Source organism: Plecotus auritus, assembly GCF_963455305.1.
Source record: "Plecotus auritus genome assembly, chromosome: 15".
In the NCBI taxonomy this organism is placed as follows: Eukaryota; Metazoa; Chordata; class Mammalia; order Chiroptera; family Vespertilionidae; genus Plecotus; species Plecotus auritus.
This window is the reverse complement of record NC_137781.1, coordinates 12606615-12630918: the sequence shown is the minus strand read 5'-3', so window position 1 is coordinate 12630918 and position 24304 is coordinate 12606615. Positions and strand designations below refer to the sequence as shown.

At 46.8% G+C, this 24304-nt stretch overlaps 1 protein-coding gene across 4 annotated transcripts in view; it reads right to left on the bottom strand.

Annotated features, from left to right (window-relative positions):
- The window catches only part of ALPK3 (alpha kinase 3), a 67915-nt gene that overhangs the window by 25862 nt on the left and 17749 nt on the right, over nt 1-24304 (bottom strand). For all 4 annotated transcript variants that reach the window (XR_013959660.1, XM_080651416.1, XM_080651417.1 and 1 more), the window contains 6 exons: nt 18997-19114; nt 17214-18444; nt 3341-5402; nt 2201-2348; nt 1694-1821; nt 1529-1564 (listed from right to left, as the gene is read on the bottom strand). Coding sequence is in view for 3 of the 4 variants with exons in the window: in XM_080651416.1 (XP_080507542.1) it covers nt 1529-1564; nt 1694-1821; nt 2201-2348; nt 3341-5402; nt 17214-18444; nt 18997-19114 (3723 nt within the window). In the remaining variant the exon portion in view is untranslated. The remainder of the gene's footprint in view (nt 1-1528; nt 1565-1693; nt 1822-2200; nt 2349-3340; nt 5403-17213; nt 18445-18996; nt 19115-24304) is intronic.

Below are 24304 nucleotides of genomic sequence, written 5' to 3'. Positions count from 1 at the left end.
CTGATTTCTCAACAGAAACTATGCAGGCCAGAAGGGAGTGGCAAGAAATATTCAAAGTGATGAATAGCAAGAACCTACAACCAAGATTACTCTACCCAGCAAAGCTATCATTCAGAATTGAAGGTCAGATAAAGAGCTTCACAGATAAGAAAAAGCTAAAGGAGTTCATCACCACCAAACCAGGATTATATGAAATGCTGAAGGGTATTCTTTAAGAAGAGGAAGAAGAAGAAAAAAGTAAAGATAAAAATTATGAACAACAAAATGATAACAAATACATACCTACCAACAAGGGAATCTAAAAATCAAGTGAATGGAAAATCTGATGAACAGAATGGACTGATGAATATAACAGAATCAGGGACTTAGAAAGGGAGTGGACTGACAATTCTCAGGGGGAAGGGGGTGTGAGGGGTGCAGGAAGAGATTGGACAAAAATCTTACACCTATGGATGAAGACAGTGGCGGGGTGTAAGGGCATGGGGTGGGGTGGGGAATCAGGTGGAGGGGAGCTATGGGGGGGGAAAAAAAGAGGAACACCTGTAATAATCTGAACAATAAAGATTTTAAAAAAATAAATCAACCCAAAACTTGTGAGACAATCAGGAAAATAGGATTGGATATTTGATGATATTAAAGAATTACTACAGGCATACCTCAGAGATACTGCAAGTTTGACTCTAGACCACCACGATAAAGCAAATATTGCAATAAAGGAGTAATAATATTTTTGCTGGTAAAGGGTCTTGCCTTCAAATTGTAAAAAACACAACATCTTTGGAGCACAATAAAGGAAGGTATGCCTGTACTGAGTTTTTAGGTGTGAGGTTAGATTTGATATTATATTTTATTTCATAACTCAACAAAAGCCACTGATTGAATCAATGAGTGAATGAATGAAGGAATTAATGCTTTAATTGGCTAATGAAGCTCTAGGAATCTTTCCATCACCAGCTACCTTCACAGTCTAATCCTTAACATGTCTCTTGCGTGAGCAACAGACTCTTCCTCTCATGTTTGGACCTTTAAAATGCTTATCAAAGGCTGGGGTATATCACAGTCACCAGGGCACCTACTGGAAATGCAATTTTCCTAGGTCTTCCCCAGAAACGGTGATTCAGGAGATCTGCAGCGGGACCTAAGAAACTGCGTTTTCAGCAGGCTCCCCATGTGAATCTAATGCACAGACCACTGTGAGAAATCCTGGGAAGGGTGCTGGGCAGGGTAAGATGTGTCCTGGAGGCCTGTCCTGCCCTTCATCAAGCACTCTGACAAAGGCAAAGGGCACAAAGCTGAATTAACTCCTTGTGGAATGGGCCCTCTTAGCCCCCTCTGCCCCCACCATCTTCTGAAATAGCCATCCTCTTCCATTCTCCTCCTCAAGCATCTCCTGAACTAGGAGGCAAAGAGTAGCTGTCTGTGAAGGCAAACAAAGCATTTGGAACAGATTCCAAGTCCTTGGAGAAGGTTCCCCTACAGATGGCAGGGCAGGGATGAAGGCCACCCACTCCCCCAAGGGGCTCCATACCTTCACCTTCTTCTCTGGAGATGAATCCTGACAACACTGTGTGGAGCAAAAGAAGAGAAAGCAGCTGTCCTCAGACTGGTCTGCCGAGGGAGAGCACCATCTCTGCAGATGACTGCTGCCCTCCCTCAGGAGCAAGGCCAGGCAGAGACCCAGGGGCACACTCACCCTCGGAGCTGAGGCAGAAGTCAGTAGAGGCCGAGCCATGCTCATTGTGGATGGTGCATCGGTACATGCCACAGTCCACGGGGGACGCCTGCACGATGGCCAAGGCCGCCGGCCCCTCGTCCCCTGCACTGCAGAGAGTGGAGACCCTTCCTGTGAGAGCCATCACCACGGCACAGCCAGGGCCAGAAGGAGGTCCTGGGGCTCCTCAGACCCAGCTCTCAGGCTGCTGGGAGCCCTGGGACAGGCAGCAAGGTACTGTGGTTAAGATCACACAGGTCTGGTTTGCGGTCCTGACACTCATTAGTTGTGGGACTTCGGGCAAGTGACTCAATACCTCTGAGCCTCTATTTTCCTCCTCTCTACTATGAGAATGCTAGATCTCCCTCGTACAGTTACTGTGAGGGTTAAGTGAGTGACAGACCTAATGAGGACAATGCCCAACATTATGATTTTATGATTGCTATAATTAGGGAGCCAGTCAGGGGAGCTAGCCTCCAGACAGCTTACCTCCTGCCCACTTCGCCCACTGGGTGCAGATCCTTGGCCCATGTCAAGACTGAGTCACTAAGAATGTTGAAAAACTGGCACCAGAGCTTCAGGCTCCCCGAGGCATCAGGAAACTGCTCCACTCGAATCTTTCGAATTACCTGTGGGGCTGGGAGCAGGGGACCAGGGAAGAAGACTGAGCTCCTCCCCTCCATCTTGTGTCCTCTCTGGCCCTGCCCCTGCTTCCCTGGGTGTCCCTGCTGGAACAGGCTGAGAGAAAACAGGATTCAAGTCTCCACACAAGCCCACTCCTTCACAACCCCCAGCTGCACCCCACCTATATCTCTGAAGCATCTTCCCTGACCCCAAAAACATACATCCTAGCTAGAAAGAACCCACTATAAAACCCCTTTCACAAGCCAGGGAGAGCCTTCCAGCTGAGGATACAGACAACAGTCAAAAGAGAAACTTCTGGCCCTGGCCGGTGTAGCTCAGTAGAGAGAGCATTGGCTGGTGCACCAAAGAAAGTGTTGGCCGGTCAAGGGCACATACCTGAGTTGCAGGTTCTGCAGCCCCAGTTGGGGTTCGTGTGGGAGGCAACCAATGGATGTGTCTCTCTCTCTCACATCGATGTTTGCCTCCCTCTCCTTCTCTATCTCTCTTTTCCTCCCTCTTTCCCTCCCTTTCACTCACTCTAAAAAGCAATGGGGAAAAATATACTCGGGTGAGGATTAAAAAAAAAAAAAAGAGGAACTTCCATTTGCATTCCAGGCTCCTAACTCTAGGAACTTGCATTTGAACCCTGTCCCTATCACTCTATACCCATGGGACAAGTCTGGAAGAGGGGATTATGGTGATGATGATGACAGCGGTAGGATGCCGTGGATGACAATCTCTGTGCTAAGTACTTGATTTATTCTATTTTATTTAACCCCTTGCAATGTTACAAAGTTGCTACTATTACCATCTCCAAGTGGCAAAGCCAGGAGGAGAGAAGCAGGCCTTCCTGATTGCAAAACCTGTGGGATTATGACGCAAGAATATCGTTAGGCGGTCTCTGTATCTCCCTAGCAGGCATGTGCCACCCCAGCAGCTGCAGCAATGTCCTCGGCTGGGCAGCCCTCTCTGTGGAGCCACACCCCAGTCCCCACCATTGCTCACCTTTTAGCAGGTCCTTGGCTTTCCTCGGCTTGCCCGGGGTTTCCTGCTTGTCTTCATCTAGGGTCGCCTCTGCATCCGGCCCACTGGGCTTGGGGCTGGAGCCCAGGTCTCCTGCTGCCTGCTCCTCCTCTGCCCTTGGCACCTCCAGCAGGCCTGCCTTTCGGCCCTGGGTAGGAGAGCGCTTCTCCCGCCCTAGAGTCCCTGGGGACCCAGGTGAAAGGCCCTTTCTGGGTCCCCGGGGGGAAACTGTGGGGCTCTCCCTCTCTTCGGGCTTGGTGGCCTCCCCATCCCCTGCTGCTCTGGCCTTTGGGAGAAACCTCTTCCTCCGGGCCCCCAGAGCCAGTTCCTCAGGGGTGGCTGCAGGGAGACCTGTTGGCGCCTCCTGTGGGAACTCCTCCTCTCGGGAGGGTTCCTGGGCTCTGCTCTCTCCTGAGAGGGGTTCCTGACTGGAGGCTGCCTGCCCACCTGTCTCCCCCAGCAGACCCCCCACACTGCTCTCCTGAGAGGTTCCCAGACCAGGCTTCTCAAGGGGAACCTCTCCCTCACCCTTACTGGATTCTTCTGAGGTCAGCCCAGGGTCCTCCTCCTCGCCTACCACGATGGCAGGCACAGAGAGGGGGCTGGAGCCAGGGCTCCGGGCAGCAGCCAGGGCCTGCTGGCCAGCCTGCACCTCACGGTCCAGGAGGCCAGTGATGCGGCGGGAGGTACAGGGGCTGAGCAGGAGCGTCTGTGCACTCTGCACCAGATGGTCATTTTCCACACGCTCCAGGATGCGCCGTGACGTCTGCGGACTCAGACCAGCCACTTCCAGAGTGGGGGCCAGCGTGGTTGAGGGTGCCAAACCCCTGGGGGCAGCTCCTTCCTGGGATTTTGTGCCCCCTCCACTCGTCTCTGTGCTGGATAGCTTTAGCAGGAGAAGCAAGTAATTCTTCAGGGAATCTATGAGGCCAGGGTCACAGCTCTGGGTGCCTGTGGGCCTCCCTTCCACATCTGACATCTTGGCGCAGGCTCCCTCATTGCTGGCTGCTATGGTTTCTGGTGGGTGATTCTGGGTGGGGGTCCTAGGCCCCAAGTGCACTGAGGGTACAGAACTCAGCAAGGCCTGGTCCTCAGAGGGCAAGAAGGCAGCTGCACTCATGTGCTGAGAAGTGGGGGTGCTGGGCAGCCCCTGGTGTGAGCTGTCGGTCAGGCCCGTGCCAGCAGGAGAAGGCAGAGTAGGCACATTTGGGCTCAGGCCTGCGGGAGGAGAGCCTCCCAGATCCACAGACAGCACTTCCCCCGGCTGCTCCTCCTTGGGGCACTGGAACAGGCTATCCTCTGGCTTGTCCTTGACTGGGCCTGACCACTCCGGCCCCCAACATCTCCCCGCTCCCGTCTGCTCCAAGCTACCCTCAGGAAGCAGCTGTGCTGGGAGCCTGAGGCCCCCTGACAGGGAACCAAGCACCGTCTCCTCTTGGTTACCAGAGGCCGTTTCTGCTGCCTCCCCAGACCTGAGCACGAAGCCAGGTTTTTCTGGGACAGAGGACCTTTCTGGGCTCTGCTCAAAACATGCGTTAATTTGAGAACTGGGACCCTCTGAGCGTGAGAGTTCAGGGGCTCTGGACTGTGGGCTGAGGTTGGTCACTGACTTCTCTGACTGAACTTTACTGGCTATGGGTACACTCCCCTCTGACTGTGTCCCCCTGTCTTCCTGTGTCTTCTCACCTGCCTGTGTCTGTCTGTCTTCCTGTGTCCGTTCCACCTGTGTCCCTGTCCTTCCCTGTACTACCACATCCTTCTGGGCACTCCTGTCTGACTCTGTCCTCTCACTTTCTTGTGCCACAATGTCCATCTGTGTCTTCCTGTCTGCCTGTGTCCTCCCGTCCACCTGCATCTTCCCATCCGCCTCTGTATTCTTCATGCCTCCATGTCTCCAGTCAGCATATGTTCTACTCTCCTGAGTTTCTGTTTCCATGGGCTCAATGACGCCCTGACTTCTGGGGGTGCTGCCACCAGCTGAGGTTATACCAGTGCTGCTGGTGGCCGATACAGTAGGAGCCATGGCCGCGTGGGACTCCGGGACCTGAGAATACATGGACAAAAGCAAGAACTTAACTCATGGCCTCAGGATCTCCAATCTGGCATCCCAGCCTCCTCTGACCTTATCCAAACTGCCTTGATGGGAATCCTGTCACCTGGTTTCTGGGGCCCACAGGGGTTGGGAGGCAAAGGCTATATGACCAAGTGCCAAAGCTGCCCACCCCAACCCCTGATCCCAGAATCTAGACCAGGGAATCCCCACCATCCAGGTCCAGCCTGGCCCTTCTCCCCTCTCCCTGAAGAAATCCTGCCTTTCCTGAAAGACCCTGCTCGTGAGTATCCCACCCGCCGCTGGCATTTGGAGGTGAGTTGTCCCTCAGGGCTTCTGAGCAATCCTTCTGTCCCTCATTGCCCTGGATTGAATTATTATGGGTGAAGAGAGGATATATATCACCTCACTCTTCACAACAATATGAGATAGTTTTGTGATAATCTTTCCGATATGAAAACACTGACGGTCTGATTTGTCCGTTATCAGATAGTAAGCGGCAGAGTTTAGTTTAGAAGGCAGGTGTGTCTAGCTCCAAATCCCATGTTCTTTGCTGTTATACCATAATGCCACCCACTTAAATTCTAATTAAAGGACTTATTATTTAAACATAAACATAGTAGTATAAGATAGTAATCTGCATCTTTCCTCCTGGATGTCATCAAAACCAACAAAGTAAACAAGAAAACAAACAAACTCTACTGTTATGAAACTGGAGGCAAATAAAACTCAGTCTAAAAAAAATGGGCCAGGGTTGTCAAAAGCAGACAGATTCAACACCGGGGGGCTGAGCTGGAACAAAAGCTGTATGGAGGAAATAATCAGTGAAACAGCTCAGCAGGTGAATAGTGACACAGTTCAGCAGGTCTCAGAATGTGGCAGCAAAACAGTTATTGTACATAAAGGACTCATCCTAGGGTAATAAGCCCCAAAACTCCACCTATAAGAGCTATAGGATCCTGGAGGGCTGGGTGGAAATCAAGCAGAAAACCTATAAGGGAGGTGTCCAATTAAACAGGGAAAGGGATGTGGCAGCAGATCTCAAAAAACACCATCAAAAGTACACTACTGGCCCAGCCGGTGTGGCTCAGTGGTTGAACACTGGCCTATGAACCAGGAGGTCACGGTTCAACTCCTGGTCAGGGCACATGCCCGGGTTGTGGGCTTGGTCCCCAGTGGGGGACCTGTGGGAGGTGGCCAGTCAGTGATTCTCTCTCATCATTGATTCTCTCTCCCTTCCTTGCTGAAATCAATAAAAATAAAAATTTAAAAAGTACACTACTGAAGAATCCTCCTGAAAATTGCTAAGCTAAGAAAATTATTTTTGAACATACAAGGAGTTAAGGAATATTGTTCCCATGTGCCCTGCTTGAGGAAACTTCTAGAGAACAAACTTCAGTCAACTAAAGGTGACTAGAGAAACCACAGCCAAAGAACGGACGATAAGCATTAAATATGTAACTGTAGAACCAAGACTAAAATCATAGGAGCTTGGAGTGGCAGATCATAATGTCAATGTTTTATGCCCTGACAATACAGAAACTATTTAACTAGCACAAAAGGGGAAGGGGGAAGAGGTAACGAGTAAATATCTGACATATACAAGCCAGGAACCAAAGACATTACTCAAAGCTGAAAAGCCAGGTAATATAGAAATAGAAGATATTTAACTAATACAAAGAAAATCACTTAGAAATAAAAACTTAGACTAATAGGAGATGGAAAATAAAAGGGGAAAATGGTGGGAAGGAAGTGGAAAATATCCTTGCCCACTATAAAAAATTTAAAAAGACACTGACAGAAAAGATAAAGTAATTAATGATATATATAAAATTTAAATTACAGCCTTGGCCAGTGTTTTCAGTGGTTATAGCATCAGCCCAAAAACCAAAGGGTTGTAGGTTTGATTCCCCATCAAGGGCATGTATCTGGGTTGTAGGTTTGATCCTGGGACCCAGTCAGGGCTTGTGCAGCAGGCATCCAGTCAATGTGTCTCTCTCACAGTGATGTTTCCCTCTCTCTCTCTCTCTCTCTCTCTCTCTCTCTCTCTCTCTCTCTGTCTACCCTTCTCCCTCCATCCCTTCTACTAAAAAAAATTAATGTAAAAAATATCCTTGGGTGAGGATTAACAACAAAATTTTAATTATAAACTACTATACACAAACACTTCTAAGTATCAGAAGAGCCACACAAAAAAAACAAAGCAAACAGATCATATAATGATTTTTTAAATATATAATGAAAATATAAATTAATTGGGAAATTTACAGTTACTTTACTGAATATAGAATTTGGAATGAATGATATGAGTAGAGAAAAATAGAAGAGTTTGGTAAATATCAGGAGCCGTCAAATATTAAGTCTGACTGAGCAAAGAATTTTAATAAAAACACTCCTCCAACTTCTCTTATAATCAGTAAGGTATTAACAGACAAAAATACATTGGAGCCAACAAACAGCAATTAGTAATATATTAGAAACTTCTTTTAATTTCTGATATTCTAGGATTAGGAAATATTAATATGGACATGAAATCTATAATTTACAAAGAAAATTCTGACTTTGCAACAAGGCTCATGAAAAGAGAACTTCTGGCTAAAGCTATCTTCACTTCTCTCACCCCAGCTGATCAGTCCCTGAGTGCAACTGAACCCACTTCCTCAGTTTCTCAATGTCTGTTCCCTCTCTGTCTCCACTGCCAATATTCATTGCAGTGCAGTTTATAATAGCCAAAGATTAGAAATTACCTAAATTCCATCAACATAGGACTGATCCAATGAATTATGGTACAACCCCATTCCAAATAAATAAAAAAAACATACAAATAAAAAAGAAGCAAGGTTCGGCCCGGCCAGCATGGCTCAGTGATTGAGCATCGACCTATGAACCAGGAGGTCACGGTTCAATTCCCTGTCAGGGCACAAGCCAGGGTTGTGGGCTTGATCCCCAGTAGGGGGTGTGCAGGAGGCAGCCAATCAATGATTCTCTCCTATTAATGTTTCTCCCCCCACCCCCCGCTTCCTTCCTCTCTGAAATCAATTAAAAAAAATTTTTAAAGCAAGGTATGAGCTAGAAAGTATCATATACCACCTTTATGTGGAAAATACACAGACACACACACATATATGTAAATGCACAGAAAACAGCTCTGGACAGATGCTCAAGATACCAGTAATGGAGACTGACTTCAGGAAGAGGAACTGGGTGGTGGGGATAGGGAAGGAAGATTTAATATTCTCTAATACCTTTTATACTTTTTGAGTTTTATACCACATGCATGACACACTCAATGAAATTAAATTAAAATGAAAATAAATAAATGAACCTTTCCATGATCATCGAGGCCTTTCCATCAGTAAGGGTCCCAGCAGGTCTATCTCTCTAAGTTCACCTCCTGGGTCCCTCCAGCCAACACTAACTTACTGTACCAACTGCAGTAAGTTGGTGCTATTTTATAACCGCTTTGGTTTTTCCTCTATTGGACATTCTCACCCTTTTCCTTGCTCACCTGGAGGACTTCTTCACTTCCTTGAAGACCTCAAGTTTTTTCTTCTCTGAAGACTTATGAGTTTACTCCTCTACTCCTGTTCCAACCCCCACCCCCCCACACCCCCGCAAAATCAGTGGCTACCCCATGTACCCATGGCAAATGTACTTGGTTGTGTTCAGGATGCAAGTTCCTTTCAGCCTCTGAGGTAGTAGTTGCAATGCAAGTTCTGTTTTCAAAGCCTCTGCTGTGCTGTCCTCTCTGTGTGCCATCCAGTGGCCAGTCTGGGATTTGAATGATGGTCTCTTAATTCCAGTCTCAACATTGTTTTTTTTAATTTAAAATGTTTTATTTTTATTTTAATTTTAATAAAACTTTATTGTTCAGATTATTACAATTGTTCCTTTTTCCCCCATAGCTCCCCTCCAGCTGGTTCCCACCCCACCCTCGGCCCTTACCCCCCCGCACTGTCCTCATCCATAGGTGTATGATTTTTGTCCAGTCTCTTCCCACACCCCCCACACCTCTTCCCCGCTGAGAATTGTCAGTCCACTCCCTTTCTATGCCCCTGATTCTATTATATTCACGAGTTTATTCTGTTCATCAGATTTTTTATTCACTTGATTTTTAGATTCACTTGTTGATAGATATGTATTTGTTGTTCATAATTTTTATCTTTACCTTTTTCTTCTTCTTCCTCTTCTTAAAGAATACCTTTCAGCATTTCATATAGTACTGGTTTGGTGGTGATGAACTCCTTTAGCTTTTTCTTATCTGTGAAGTTCTTTATCTGCCCTTCAGTTCTGAATGATAGCTTTGCTGGGTAGAGTAATCTTGGTTGTAGGTTCTTGCTATTCATCACTTTGAATATTTCTTGCCACTCCCTTCTGGCCTGCATAGTTTCTGTTGAGAAATCAGCTGACAATCGTATGGGTGCTCCCTTGTAGGTAAATAACTGTTTTTCTCTTGCTGCTTTTAATATTCTCTCTTTGTTTTTTGCTCTTGGCATTTTAATTATGATGTGTCTTGTTGTGGTCTTCTTTGGATTCCTTTTGTTTGGGGTTCTCTGCGCTTCCTGGACTTGTAAGTCTATTTCTTTCACCAGATGGGGGAAGTTTTCTGTCATTATTTCTTCAAATAGGTTTTCAGTATCTTGCTCTCTCTCTTCTTCTGGCACCCCCATAATTTTAATGTTGGTACACTTGAAGTTGTCCCAGAGGCTCCTTAAAGTATCTTCATATTTTTGGATTCTTTTTTCTTTTTGCTTTTCTGGCTGAGTGTTTTTTGCTTCTTTGTAATTCAAATCTTTGACTTGATTCTTGTGATCCTCTAGTCTGCTCTTAGATCTCTGTATAATATTTATTTCAGTCAGTGTATGCTTAATTTCTAGTTGGTCCTTTTTCATATCCTCAAGGGTCTCGCTAAATTTATCGGCCTTTTCTAGGATATTCTTGAAAAACCTTATAACAGTGGTTTTGAACTCTATATCCAGTCGTTTGCTTTCATCCATTTCTTTCATTTGTGATCTGTTTCTTTGTCTCCGCATTTTGGTTGCTTCCCTGAGTTGATAGAATGGCTTTGTGTGCTAGGTGTCCTATAGGGCCCAGTGGCTCAGCCTCCCCAGTTACCTGAGGTGGACACTCTTGGTGCACCCCTTTGTGGGCTTGTTAGTTAAGCCTTGATTGTTGTTGGTATCACTGGGAGGAATTGACCTCCAGGCCAATTGGCTGTGAGGATCAGCTGCGTCTACGCTGGGAGAACTTACGTGCTGGAGACACCCTTATGGGAGAAGACTTGCAAAAGCCTCTGTGCTCAGCTTGAATGGGGCGGAGTCTCAGGGCGGAGCAGACAGCCTTGGTTTCCCGTAAGCCCTGCCCTAATAGCCCCCTGTGTCTCAGTGTCCCATGGTAATCGCTGCAAACACCTCTGAGAGAAAGCCGCCCTCGAGTTTCGCCCACTGCCAGACAGTCCAGTTTCTCCCCAAATGAGTCTGGGTCCCCAGAGTCTCGCCCAGAATTGAAGGTCAGTGGAGTCGGGAGCTTTTGTCTCCCTCCCGCTTGAGAAAGCCAGCTGCGTACTCAGTTGCCCACCCTCGCTGCACACGCACCTCGGTACCTCTGCTTTCTGCAGTTCCTCTGAGTCTCAGTGTGTTTTTCTCTTTCATGACAGTCCAGTTTCACCCTGTATGAGTCTGGGTCCCCAGAGTCTCTCCTGGAACTGGAGTTCAGCGCAGTCGGGAGCTTTTGTCTCCCTGCCGCTTGAGAAAGCCAGCCGCGCACTCAGTTGCCAGTCCTCTCCGCGTGCGTGTCTCAGTACCTCTGCCTCCTGCAGCTCCTCTGAGTCTCAGTGTGCTTTTCTCTTTCCTTCTAATTGTAGAATTTCCACTCAGCCAGCCTTCCTGTGGTTCTGGATGATGTCCGTTTTGTCTTTTAGTTGTACTTTTGAAATTGTTGTGCAAGGCAGCAGTTTAGGTGTTTACCTATGCCACCATCTTGGTTTCTCCCCCAGTCTCAACATTTTTGATATGCTTTTCAGAACCAGATCCATGCGTGAACAGCTTGGGAATAAGTCCAGGGCTTTATAAACAGCTTATGAAGTCACTTTCCCAAACTTCGCCCTCTCCAGAATCTCCCCTGTACTTTCTGGGTCCTTCTGGTCATATAACGGGGTCTTCATTTACCCCTCTCTGTCACATAATTTCTTACATGAGCCTGATTCCTGGGCCAAGGAAGAGACCCAGGAGTAAAAACAAACAAAAAACAAAAACAGGGGTTCATCCCACCCTCTTGGGACCAGAGCTCCTCTGAAGGAGGGGAAATATTGCCTCTCTTAAAACTTAGACACCTATGGCCTCTGCTGCCACTACTACCACTACCAGGAGATCCCTTTCCTAGTCCTCAAGCCTGATCTAGAGCAGCCGTTGCCAACCGGTGGTCGGCGGACGACTGGTGGTCCGGGAGGTCCGAAAGATTGGCGACCACTGTTTTAAGGAAACCTTTGGAGCAGCAGTCGCCAACTGGTGGCCCGCGGACTACTGGTGCTTACTTCTAAATTTTTAATTACATTAAGACCAGGCCAGGAAATACTAGATTAAAAAAAAAAAAGTTAAGCACTGCTCTGGCCAGTGTGGCTCAGTTGGTTGGGCATCATCCCATGCACCAAAAGGTTGCTGGTTCAATTCCCAGGCAGGGTACATGCCCGAGTTACAGGCTTAAATCCCAGGTAGGGGGCATGCAGGTGGCAGCTGATAGGTGTTTTTCTCTCACATTGATGTTTCTCTCTCTCTCTCCCCCTCTCCCTTCCTCTATCTCTAAAAATCAATTTAAAAAATAAAAATAAAAACAGCATGCATTGCTAGTTCAGTAGTACTTTGAATTCTGGTCTTCTTCCCCAATATGTGTGTTGCCATTTGCTTATCCAAGTTATCAAATAATTAAACCATGCATTTTGCCCATATCCTCTGCACTTAGATCTGGTATAAGTCTAGTCCCCTTGATTGGATAATTCCTTAAGGCAAGAATCATGTCTCTCCTCAACCTCCACTCCCTTCAATGCTCTCAGAAAATACTTACATTCACGTATTTTCTAAAAACTAAAGAGCCCTTATTATGGGAGGGGAATGTCCACATTTTGGGATCATTATCCTCAGGACTTATAGGGTTTTCAAGAGACACTCTCGCCTGGCTGGTAGGGCTCAGTGATGGAGTGTTGACCTATGAACCAGGAAGTCACGGCCTGAGTTGCAGGCTCCATCCCCAGTAGAGGTGCAGGAGGCAGCCGATTGATAATTCTGTCTCATTATTAATGCTTCTATCTCTTTCTCTCCCTTCCTCTCTGAAATCAATAATATATATATATATATATATATATATATATATATATATATATATATATATTTTAAAGGAGACACTCTAGCTCTGGCTGGGTAGCTCAGTTGTTTAGAGCATTGCCCTGATATGCCAAGGTTGTGGGTTCGATCCCTGATCTGGGCACGTACAAGAATCAACCAATGAATGCATAAATAAGTGGAATAATAAATCAGTGTTTCTATCGCTCTCTCTGTAAAAATCAACAATTTTTAAAAAAAATTAAAATAGCCCTAACCGATTTGGCTCAGTGGATAGAGCGTTGGCCTATGGACTGAAGGGTCTCGGGTTCGATTCCGGTCAAGGGCATGTACCTTGGTTGTGGGCACATCCCCAGTAGGGGGTGTGCAGGAGGCAGCTGATCCATGTTTCTCTCTCATCGATGTTTTTAACTCTCTATCCCTCTCCCTTCCTCTCTGTAAAAAAAATCAATAAAATATATTTAAAAAAATTAGAATAAAAAAGAGACACTGGTATGGTGCCAGGTGGATATGGTGCTAGGTGAGTAATTGAATTATTGGGGGATCACTTCATAAATTATATAACTGTCTAACCATTATGCTGTTTACCTGAAACTAGGACAAAATAATATTGAATGTCAACTGTAACTGAGAATAATTTTTTTTTAAAGAAGAAACACTCAGGTCTCAAGGCTTTCAGCAGAGCTATACTATCCCTCTGAGGTAAGATGTCTCCACACTGCTATACCTCAGCTCCAGAGAACTGAGGCAGTCTCAGAGAAGGTATCATGCTAGTGCACTAAAAAGCAGCCTTATAGAACACTAATGGCCAGTTCCCATTCACCAAATACCTGTAGGCAAGGTTCCTTCTGCTCAGAGAGAGAGCTGTCTGAACAGCATGGCTGGGCTGGAGGGAGGGTCTCTGGACAGTCTTAACAACTCAAGAGCCCTCTGTTCTGGCATCTGCTCCTCATCCATATCCAAGATGGAAGCCTAACTTGAGTTGCCAGAGATAACCCTTATTTTCAGGAAAGGAAGTCAAGACAGACTGCAGTAGGAAGGAGCGGTGGCATCATATTCCAGAAGCAGAGACCCTTAAAGTACTTAACCCTAGCAAGAGACATGCTGGACCCATATGAAGTAGACAACAGAGCTTTAAAAGATATAAGAAGGTTTGAATAATTGAAATAAATACCATGCTCCCAAATGAGGAAGATAAATATTAAGATATAGATTTTTTCCAAATTAATTCTTATATTTAATGCAATCCCAATCAAAATGCCAAGAGACAGAAAGCAGATAAATTGGTGCCTGGGTCTGGGAGTGGGAACAAGGATTAACAGCAAAAAGGAAAAGGGATCTTTTTATAATGATGGAAATGTTCTAAAACTGGATTGTGGCAATGGCTGCACAACTCTGAATTGTATACACTGAATTATATACTTTGAAGAGGTAAATGCTATGGTATATAAATTATACCTCAATAAAACTGTTTAAAAATATATTATTTAGCAAGTTTTACTAAGAGACCATCCAAAATGCAAATCTGACTTCAGTTTTCCAGGAAAGTATTTAATAGGCTTTTGACCTCGTTAAAAATAATCCATCACTTTTTTTTTCCTTTTCATAGACTTACTTTTCTTAGAGCGATTCATCACTTTTTAAAAAAATATGTTGTTTTAAAATGGTGAATATAAAGATACAAGGTAAAAATAAACAAAAAATGATATATGGAGAATTTGGACAATTCCAAACAACCATTCTAAAGTTTTTCTAGAGGGATAAACAAAAGAGAAGAGCTAAGAAAAAAATTTTTTAAAAGTATAAGCGGGTTGCTCTGCCAGAAATTGAAACTATAATAATTAAAACAAGATCATTCTGTTGTAAGAATCAACAAACAGAATGGCTTATGACTGATGTGTATATATAGGCTTTAGTGTTTTTAAAAGTTATTATATAAAGAATCACAAACTAATAGGTAAGGGTTGAATATTAACAAATGATAATTGGGGAAATTACCCACTTAACCAAAAATTGATCTAGAGACTGATGCTTTACTATACACGCAAATCAATTCCAGATTAATTTAAAAATCAAATGAAGTAATTCAAGCAATAAAATTTTTCTTAATAAAGATTAATATTTAACTAACCTTCAAATAGGGGAGGAAAGCATAAACACTATGGAGGAAATGATTAAAATATGCATACTGTGGCATTGTATACAACCATTAAATATGAAGTTTTTTCAACTAATTTTTAGGAACCATGAGAAAATGCTCACGAAATAATGAGAAGTAGAGTGCCATGCCCAGAATAACCGCACAAATTAAATTTAAAAACTAATAAACTACATACGCAAAAAGACTGGTAGATATACCAAGATATGTCTGTATGGTAGAATTATAGGTGAATTTTTAGGGCTTTGCCCCATATTTTCTACTATGATCATGTGTTTCTTTCATAATCCGAAAAATAATGTGTTTTTAAAAAAGATTTGGTACTGTGAAAATATGAAAAACCAGTCAAATTCAGCCACTAAAAAGCAACAGCTTCAAAATATACACAGATGTTAAATGCATTTTTCACTTTTTTTTTTTTTTTAAGTATAAAAAACTAAAAGCCACACACACTTTTTGCAGGAACAGCAGAACCACTGCAGCCAGCCTCTCCCGTGCCCACATGGCCTGAGCCCTCTCCTCTCACCTTAGAGAGGCAAGGAGGACCCTGCCAGGATCCTGGCTATGGTGCTCCCCACCCCTGTGGGTGGAGGAGCCAGATTCATTCCGAGACCTGGCTGCCAGCCTGGTCACTTCCCAAATGAAATCCCTAGGGCCCCATGAGGGCCATCCCTACAGGAAAGCCCTGCTGTCCAGCCTGTGGGCTGTCAAGTACATGAGGCAGCCCCATCTGGGCCATTAGAACTCACCAAACCAGCTGCTAAAATCTCCTGAGACCAAGCATGAGGGTCATAAACAGATTCTAAACAGACTGGTTTGAGGTTCACTATACTCTAGCGCCCTCTGAACAACTGTCCACACAGACTAACCTCAGCATTCACTGAAATAAAACCATTTCCCCTGTTCACCCTTGAAACTGATCTCTCCCTCCTTCCCCCATAAAAGTTCTCTCCGTGGGAAAGGCAGCCCCTCGCTGCTTTCCATGAAGCACCCCTTTCCCCTTGCCCTCCCTGAGGTGCTGTAGCAGCTTGTCCCTCACGTGATTCCCTCCCAGTTCCAAGAAGCCATCTGTCCTCTGCCCGACCCCTGTAAGCACTGCTTCCAGATGCTCCTCCTGTTTCCTGAGGCCCAGGCTCTGCTCCCTCAATCCCAAGCAAGTCTTATCTTAGTTCCCGCCAAAATGCTGTTTCCACTTAAGGTTGCCAGATTTAGCAAAAAGAAACACAAGACACCAGGTTAAATTTGTATTTCAGATAAACCACCAATAATTTCTCAGTATCAGTGTATCCTATATCTCTTATCCACACTACTCCTACTCTTGAAACACCTTTTTTTCCTGCCACTTATAAGAAATACTGCCTTCTTTCTGCCCCACTATAAAACACTGTCTTCCTAAACTCCTGTGAAATACTGCCTGCCCTCTGCCCCCTGAAACATGAAGCAGTGATCACACAGGACAAACTCCCTTCTGTCCATCCTCTCAATCCCAGCCCTCCCACCCTCTTTCCCCACCCCCATCAAACTCCTTAATGTTGTCCCACCCCCATCAAGTGCCTTAATGTTGTCGTTCATCTGCCCATCTCCACACAAAACATCACCTTTTCTCTGTTGGCTACCTGATCCCCAGAAAACGACGACACTCCTGTTCCCAGGTAAAACCGTCTACCTCTGTCTTCCATCAGAGTACTATCTTATACCTCCTGCCATTGACTTAGTTCTTAATATGTACCAAGCCCTGTGCTAAGCACTCTAATTCTTGCAACAGCCCTATGAAGTAGGTCTTGTTATTATGATGATGTTACAACTTGCCCAAGATCACACAATGTTAAGGACAGTCAAAGTTGTACACAGATAAAAACCCACATTAAACCAGAATTTCCTGGACACCTGATATTTTTTAAATCTTCTAATGAGCATCCAGATTGAGACCCCACTGCATACTACAGCACACTCCTGCTCCTGTCTCCCCCAGGAAACTGTTGTCTAAGGAAAAGCCCACAGAAAACTCTCCACTGACATTTTCCTCAACAAAAAATATCGTCTTCCTCCGCCTCCCTCTGGGGCACAGGCCTCTTGGCTGTGAACTCCCACACTGTCAGAGAGGGTCACAGTCAGTCTGAGTTGCCCACATGCCTGGCATCTGGAGACTGGCTGGGGTAAGGGCCCCTGCTCCAGGCTGGCACTCCATCTCTACTCCACCCCACCCCTTCTATAAATATCCCACTGCTCACTGGCTGCCGAGCTGTTGTAGCAAGAGTTTCCATGAAGTCAGCTTCCCAGAGCGACCCCCAGGCACCCAGCACCCACACTTACCTCTCCTAGAATCCTACGTCCTGCTTGCCCCTGCAAGGGGCTGTCCCTTGTGCTGTGTCTCCGCCGGGCAGGAGGTGTAGGCACCTGGGCAGAAGCCTGAGGTGGAGCCTTTCCTAAGCTCTGGGCTCCGGGTTCTGGAACTTGATTCAGGGAAGAATCAGGCTTGCTGTTGGTGGTGGGCTCTCCTTTGGGCTTCGGAGGGGCAAATCTCTTCCTGTTGAAAGGCCTTGTTGGCTGAGGGGCTGAAGGTATCGGCTGGCCAGGGGCGGGAGGCCCCTTCTCACTTTTTGCCTCACTGGGCACCTTCCCTGAGGGCATCTCTCTAGATTCCCTGCCACTTTGTGTGTTGTACCCTTCTTCCCCCTGAGGCCTGACTGCCTGGGTGCTCTCCAGATACATGTCCTTCAGGGAGAAATATACTTCCTGGTCTGGACCTAGGACAGGGGCTGGGACATTCTGGGCCTGGTCTGGAGAGCCCATGGCAGAGGCTGGCTTCCTGGTGCTTTCTACTCCTGAGGACCCAGGCCCCCGTGCAGCCCTGCCTCTGGACCAGGTCTGGATTTGCTCCGCGTCCATGGGCCCCTGTGTCCCACAGGCGTCAGGCTTGTCTGAACTAGGGACGCAGTTTTCAGAACGGTGACCTCGAGCTGCCTTCTCTAACTCTGGCTTCCGCAGGCCTGGCTTAGGTTCCTCATCTTTCTTTTTCTTCTTGGCCCCAGACTCCTTTTGGGGGGCTCTCTGAGGCCCCAGCTCCATGGCCTCACAGATGTATGTCAATAGGCCATGATCCCCGTCCTCCCCATTCTCAGGGACAGCATCTCCATTGGTGGTCACCTCTCCGGGGGCAAAACTGTTGATCAGGCTCAAACCTGGGTGCTGACCAGGCTCAGTCTCCCCCTCCTGCCAAGCTGCTGAGGTCCTGTCCTCAGCCTCCCTGGTGGGGGCTGAGGGGACTGGCATCTCAGCCCCACTCAGCCGCCGCTTTCGCTGGAAGCGGTCGGGGCTGAGCTTGCGCAGAGTATCGGCCTCTCCCACCACCTCCTTCCCGTGCTTCCAGCTCTGCTCAATCTCACGCATCTTTGCCTCGGCCTTGCACTTCAGCTTGGCGAACCAGCGCTGGTGGATCTTGTACTCGGTCATGGTGCCCACCTCCAGAACCCCCGAACAGGACACGATGCCCTTGGTGTTCCGGGCAGAGGCCTGGTAGATGGCAGCATCTTCTTCTTGACACCTGGAGGCAGGAACATTAGATGCCAACTCTTCCCTCCGGGATGTGAGAGGCCCCCACTCCCCACAGCCAGAGCCTCTCAGGGTTAAGCAAGCTACCCCAGTCCCTAAAAGTCCTGCTCTGAGTGCCACGCCCATCACTCTTCAGTATAGTGGAGGAAACTAAGGCCAGCAAGAGGATGGAAGCTGATCAAGATCATGCTGTTCCAGGGGGGATTAGACTTGGGGCACAGGAGAGTTCCCTTCAGAAGCAGGTGACCCACACGGCCCCTTGTGAAGGATGACACAGGAGCTTTTTTTGGCCGCAGACCTCATGGAAAATGTTTCCATGGGTCAGGACCTCCTCTTGTTGCACTCAGCTCTTTGGCTGTCACAAATACTCCCACCCTGGCCTTAGGAGATTCCAGGCACAGCTCACCAGGTGGTTCAACTCAACAACATAACCCCAGCCTTCAGGCTGACAGCCTGCCGGGACATCTTCATCCCGCTGACTATTGCTGAGGGCAGGCTTGGGCCACAGCACCCTCAGCAGTCAGAGCAAGCCCTGCTCCCTTACCTGTAGAGCTGCAGTGTGTGGCGTTTGCCCTGATGCGTGATCTCATATTTTGGCAAGCCACAGTAGCGGTCCAGCTCTGTGTCATCCTTGTACCAGGTCACCTCTGGCTCTGGATATCCTAAGAAGGAAACAGGAGATTGGGCTGCAGGAAAACCAATTTCAAAGGAGATGAGAGAATAGGATGTCATGGCTCCCCCAAACCACCTGAAGAGACTGGACTGGCACACTTGCCCCAGGCTTGCTGGCAGAACAGGGCTATCATATGGTTCAGCTTATTTTTAGAATCTAGGCCCTGTCAAAGATGAAAACTGCTCCTCTTCAGCATCTGAAAGGCAAATACAGAGGAGAAACTTCCTCGCTTCCTGGTAAGAAGAGAAGGAAGAAGTTTCTAGAAAGCCTTGGCTAGTAGTAATAAGCTTCCTTTCTTCAGTGGCCTGTTCACATCCTCAACTGTAATGACAGCTCTATCCTCAGAAATCTCCCCCAACACCTCAACACCAACACCACTGCCAAGAGCCCTCCTTCTTGCATTCCAGGTTCCTGAGCAATTATTTGATGACATGGCTAAAACATCCATCTGTTCACCCATCCACCCACCAAACCATCCACACCTACCTACCCTACTGCTGTGAGGCTGGCTGAAGTGTCTTCCCAGCCCCTCCTCTCTGGGGACTTCCAGCTCTACCCACAAGGAGAGATTCTAACTACTAGAGTCACATAGCTGACTGGTCCAGTAATAGACACCCAATCCGCTAATCTAATCCAAATCACTGACCTAGGATTTGGGAGTTAGGACCAAGAGACAGTCTTCCCTTGTTGTCTGGAAATATAACTTCGAAGGGGTACAACCATGCTCTGCCACATGGGCTGAGAAGCAGACAAAACTGGTCTGTAGCGAGATGGAAAAATGAATTCAATGTGCAGGACAGAATAAGAGCTCAGAGCCAGAGAGAGTTCTAACATCTTTCCAAACACTGGCTCCATACCTTGCCTGGGCATGGCCACCCTCCAATTTCATAAGAAAACCTGGCTAGCCTTACCAAAGGCTAACTACAATTGATTTGCAGTACTTATTAGAAAACTAAGACTCCTAACGTACATCCTCCTCAAATATATATATTATGTGCTGACTGCCAAGTGAGTGTTACGAAGATAGAGAAGCTTGACGGACAGGATATCTGCTCTCAGGGAACCTATTGCACAGCAAAACAAGACAAGACAGGTCCTTACACACCTGCTCTCCCTTCCCTGCTGTCTATGGGTAAATTGCCCATACTGGATCCCACCTCCTCTTGTCTCCTCAGGGACATATCTCCAACAATTGTTCTGTTCTCTCCTGTATCACCAAACTTTTCCTCTCTATTATATTATTGCCATCAGCACACAGCCTGCTGCACTGTCTCCCTTCTTAAAAAGAACTTCATTTGACCCCAATCCTCTTCTCCTGCCCCCATTTCTCTGTTCTCTCCTTTACAGAAAAAAAAACACTTAGAAAGACTTGTCTGTACATGATCATCCGTTCTCTCCTCCAATCTGGCTTTTGTACCCACCACTGCACCAGAATTGCTCTTGTCCAGGTCACCTGTGACTCAAACAGTGCCAAATCCACTGCTAATTCTTATGCCTTATCTACCCAATCTATCAGCTATGCCTTATCTACCCAATCTATCAGCATTGACCGCCTTCCCCCACACACACACTTCCTGAAACCTTCTCCTCACTTGGTCCTTCTGAGGGTTCTTCCTGCTTCACTGGCCGATTTTCCTAATCTCTTTCATCCTCACCACCTAGGCCTATAAATGTGAGATGTTCTAGGGCTCAGGCCTCAGAACCATTTTCCACTCTTTCTCCATATAATTTAGGGGATCTAATCCCATCCTGTGGCCTTTAAACATCTATATGCTCATGACTCCCATATTTATTTGTGTAGCCCAGACCTCTCCCCTGAACTCCTGGTTCTTGTTTCTCACCTGGTATCCAAGCTCCTTATTCTCTCTCCCAAGCCAGTTCCCACATAGCTCAGTAAATGGCTACTTTACGCTACTACTTTGGCTCAGGCCAAAGCCTAGAGGTAATCCTTTATTCCTTCCTTTTCTCATGTCCACTCCATCAGACAAACCTAAGGTACATCCCTTCAGAATAACCAGAATTGATCACTTCTTGCCATTCTCACCATCGATCTGGTCAATCAACATCTTCTCACACCTCAATTTCTGCAATAACCTCCTCTCTGGTCTCCCTACTCCCACCTGTGTCTCTTCAATCCATTCTCAGCACAGCAACCAGAGGGAGCCTTTTTAAATAGAGTCAGGCCCTAAATGGTTTGGCTCAGTGGATAGAGCATCAGCCTGTGCACTGAAGGGTCCCGGGTTCGATTCCGGTCAAGGGCACATTCCCGGGTTGCAGGTTCGATCCCCAGAAGGGAGCATTGCAGGAGGCAGCCAGTCAATAATTCTCTTTCATCATTGATGTTTTTTTCTCTCTCTCTTTCTCCCTTCCTCTCTCTGAAATCAGTAAAAATATATTAAATAAAGTCAGGCCATGACGCTCCTCTGCTCAAAACACCCCAATAGCTCCTATTTCATTAAGGCCTCCTGATCTGGGGCCCATTAGCACACTGACCTCATCTCCTACCATTTGGCCTTGCCCAGTGCACTCCAGCCCACGATCCTGCAGGCTCCCTTCTCACACACCATGTGAACATCACACAGCAAGTCCTTGTCTGTCCTCAGAGAAGCCTCTCCCTGCACTTCTTAATCCTCTTACCCTGTTTAATCTTTCTTCACAGAATGCATGGCTACCTGACATATTATACACTATGACTTTGTTAGTTTACGTCCATCTTCTCCAAGGTGCCCATGGAAATATCAGCTGCATGACTTACGTTATTCACTGTTGTGTCACCAGTTTCTAGAATAGTGCCAGGTATGGAATCGCTCATTAAATATTTATAGATGAATGAATGAAGCAAAGCACTAAGTGTTCAGGGTGCAGAGAAGGGAGCAAGCACTCCTGGCTGGGGAATCAGGAACAGCTTTATGGTAGGAGTGGCTTTTGAACTAGTGTTGAAGGGCGACCAGAAAATGTGGGCCGCCCACACTGGATCCCACCTCCTCTTCACTTCCCCTTCACAGCACTGTAATTGACTATTTCCGTGTCTGCCTCCCCTCCTTGACTTTGCCCCATGCGGGCAGGAATCATATCTTCCTTACTGCTACTAGCATATCCCCTCCAACTAAGACAGTGCCTGGTACACAGCAGTCACTTCATAAAACCTGCTGGATAACTGGGTATATGAGTAAGTAAGAGAATGAGTGAACAAACAAATCGGAGGTGACAGGAAGGGCATGCCTGACAAAGGAACACAACAGTAGAGTGGTGGTGCGAGGGGGAGTGGGGGGAGCAGAGTGGTGGAAGCACAGGGCACCCTGGGAACTGTGTATAGAAGCTGGGAACAAGAGAGGCAAGGCTGCAGCCAGGTCGGCCAGGAACAAACTCTGGGCAGCCCTGACTGTAAAGTGAACCCCATGTTTCCACTGTGAGCTAAAGCCCCTGGTTACATCACTATGCATATGGCCAGGACCAGCACGGTGCCCTCACCATCCTGTGGGATGATCTCATCCCTACAAGGGCCCGGCTCAGAGCCTCCCTGCCCCATGACCTGACCAGTAGGGCCTCGGCCTCAGGGCATCTGAGTCCAGCCAGGCGGGAGCGAGGGGGCAGGGATGGGGAAAGAAGGTGGACACTGATTGAACTCCACAGACTCGAGGCTGGGGCCAAAGCCTCCATGACACCACTGTGCCTCTTCACAAAGTGGGACCAACCTGACAGCTTAGGGCTCCATGGCAACAATGAGTTTTGGAAACAACTTTAACTGGGGAGAAAACATGTCTTGTCCCCTGTATAATATGAACTGTATTCTAAAACAGACAAAAGCAGGAGAGATCCTTCATCCCCTGCTGCACACACGTGCATGCCGAAGTATGTGCCCAGAGTGGACTTCCCTTTTCCTGTCACACCCTGTGACCTCTGCTTCACAGCCAGCAGACCTGAGTCTGGAACCCAGCTTGGAACTTGCAGACTCCTCCCAACCATTCCCAGTTTGGAGAAGCTCAGATTCAAGAGTCATAATGAATGTAAATCTCAAGTTTTCAAAGAGCTTTCAAGTATAGAGTTTCATTTGGCCCTCAGGACAATCCTGTGAAAACAATTGCTAATGTTTACTGATGACTTACTTTGAGTCAAGCACTGAGCTGAACACTTTTCATGTATTATCTCATCTAATCCTCACAAAAATCCTGTGAAGAATGTTATTAATTCCCAATTTGAGGAAGAGAAAATCAAGGCCCATGAAATGAAGGCTCCTACCCAAATTCATCCAGCTGCTAAGTGGTCATTCTTCACCAGCAGTCATTAGTTAGACTTATGTCTCTAGTAAGGTTTCCTCAGGAACTTGGTTCTGTCTAAAGGCTCAGTCCCTTGATCCATCTGGCCTGCCGCTAGTATTTCCTCTTCCTCCTGCCCTAACATATGTGCACACACATTCACACACACCCCAACACTGAATCTACAACAGTATTGAGGAGAGTGGGGAAGGAGGCCACTATGCTAGACAGCAATGGGCTAGATAGCCTCAAGGAAGATAGTAGCATTATGGCTTGAGGGGCTCCTGGGGGAGATAGGAGGCAGAAGGACCAGTCAAAGTCCACTATCCTCCTACGTGTCAACTCTGACAGAGAAGAATCTCAGGGTAAAACATTTCCTCTCTGAGCCTCCAAAGGGCATCCCTCACAGCTCAGCCCACATGGAACCAGCACAGCTGCCTCTCCCTCACCTGGACTAGGTTCTGACCCACCAGGAAAGCATCACCTGCTCCTGGCAGGGGCTGACTCATCACAGCCTAGTACAAAAAGTGCTACCAGCAGGGTGGAGAAAGAGAGGCAACTGTGATTACTGTCTCCATGGAAACGAGCCAGGATTAACATGCCAGTCTCACACACAGACCAATCTCAGCCATCCACCACCACCCACCTTTCCAATATGTGGAGAGCCAATATTTTTAATTGAATTTATTGAGGTGACAGAGATTAATAAAATTATATAGGATTCAGGTATACAATTCTATATATCATCTGTATATTGTAGTGTGTGTTCACTACCCCAAGTCAAGTTTCCTTCCATCACCATGTATCCCCCCTTGACCCACTTCTATCTCTCCGCTTGGAAAGCTGATTTCTAACCCTGTTTCTTTTGTTCTCTGATCTTTCTGCATCACCCTTCCCCCTCTCCTACAGTCTACGTTTTCTCT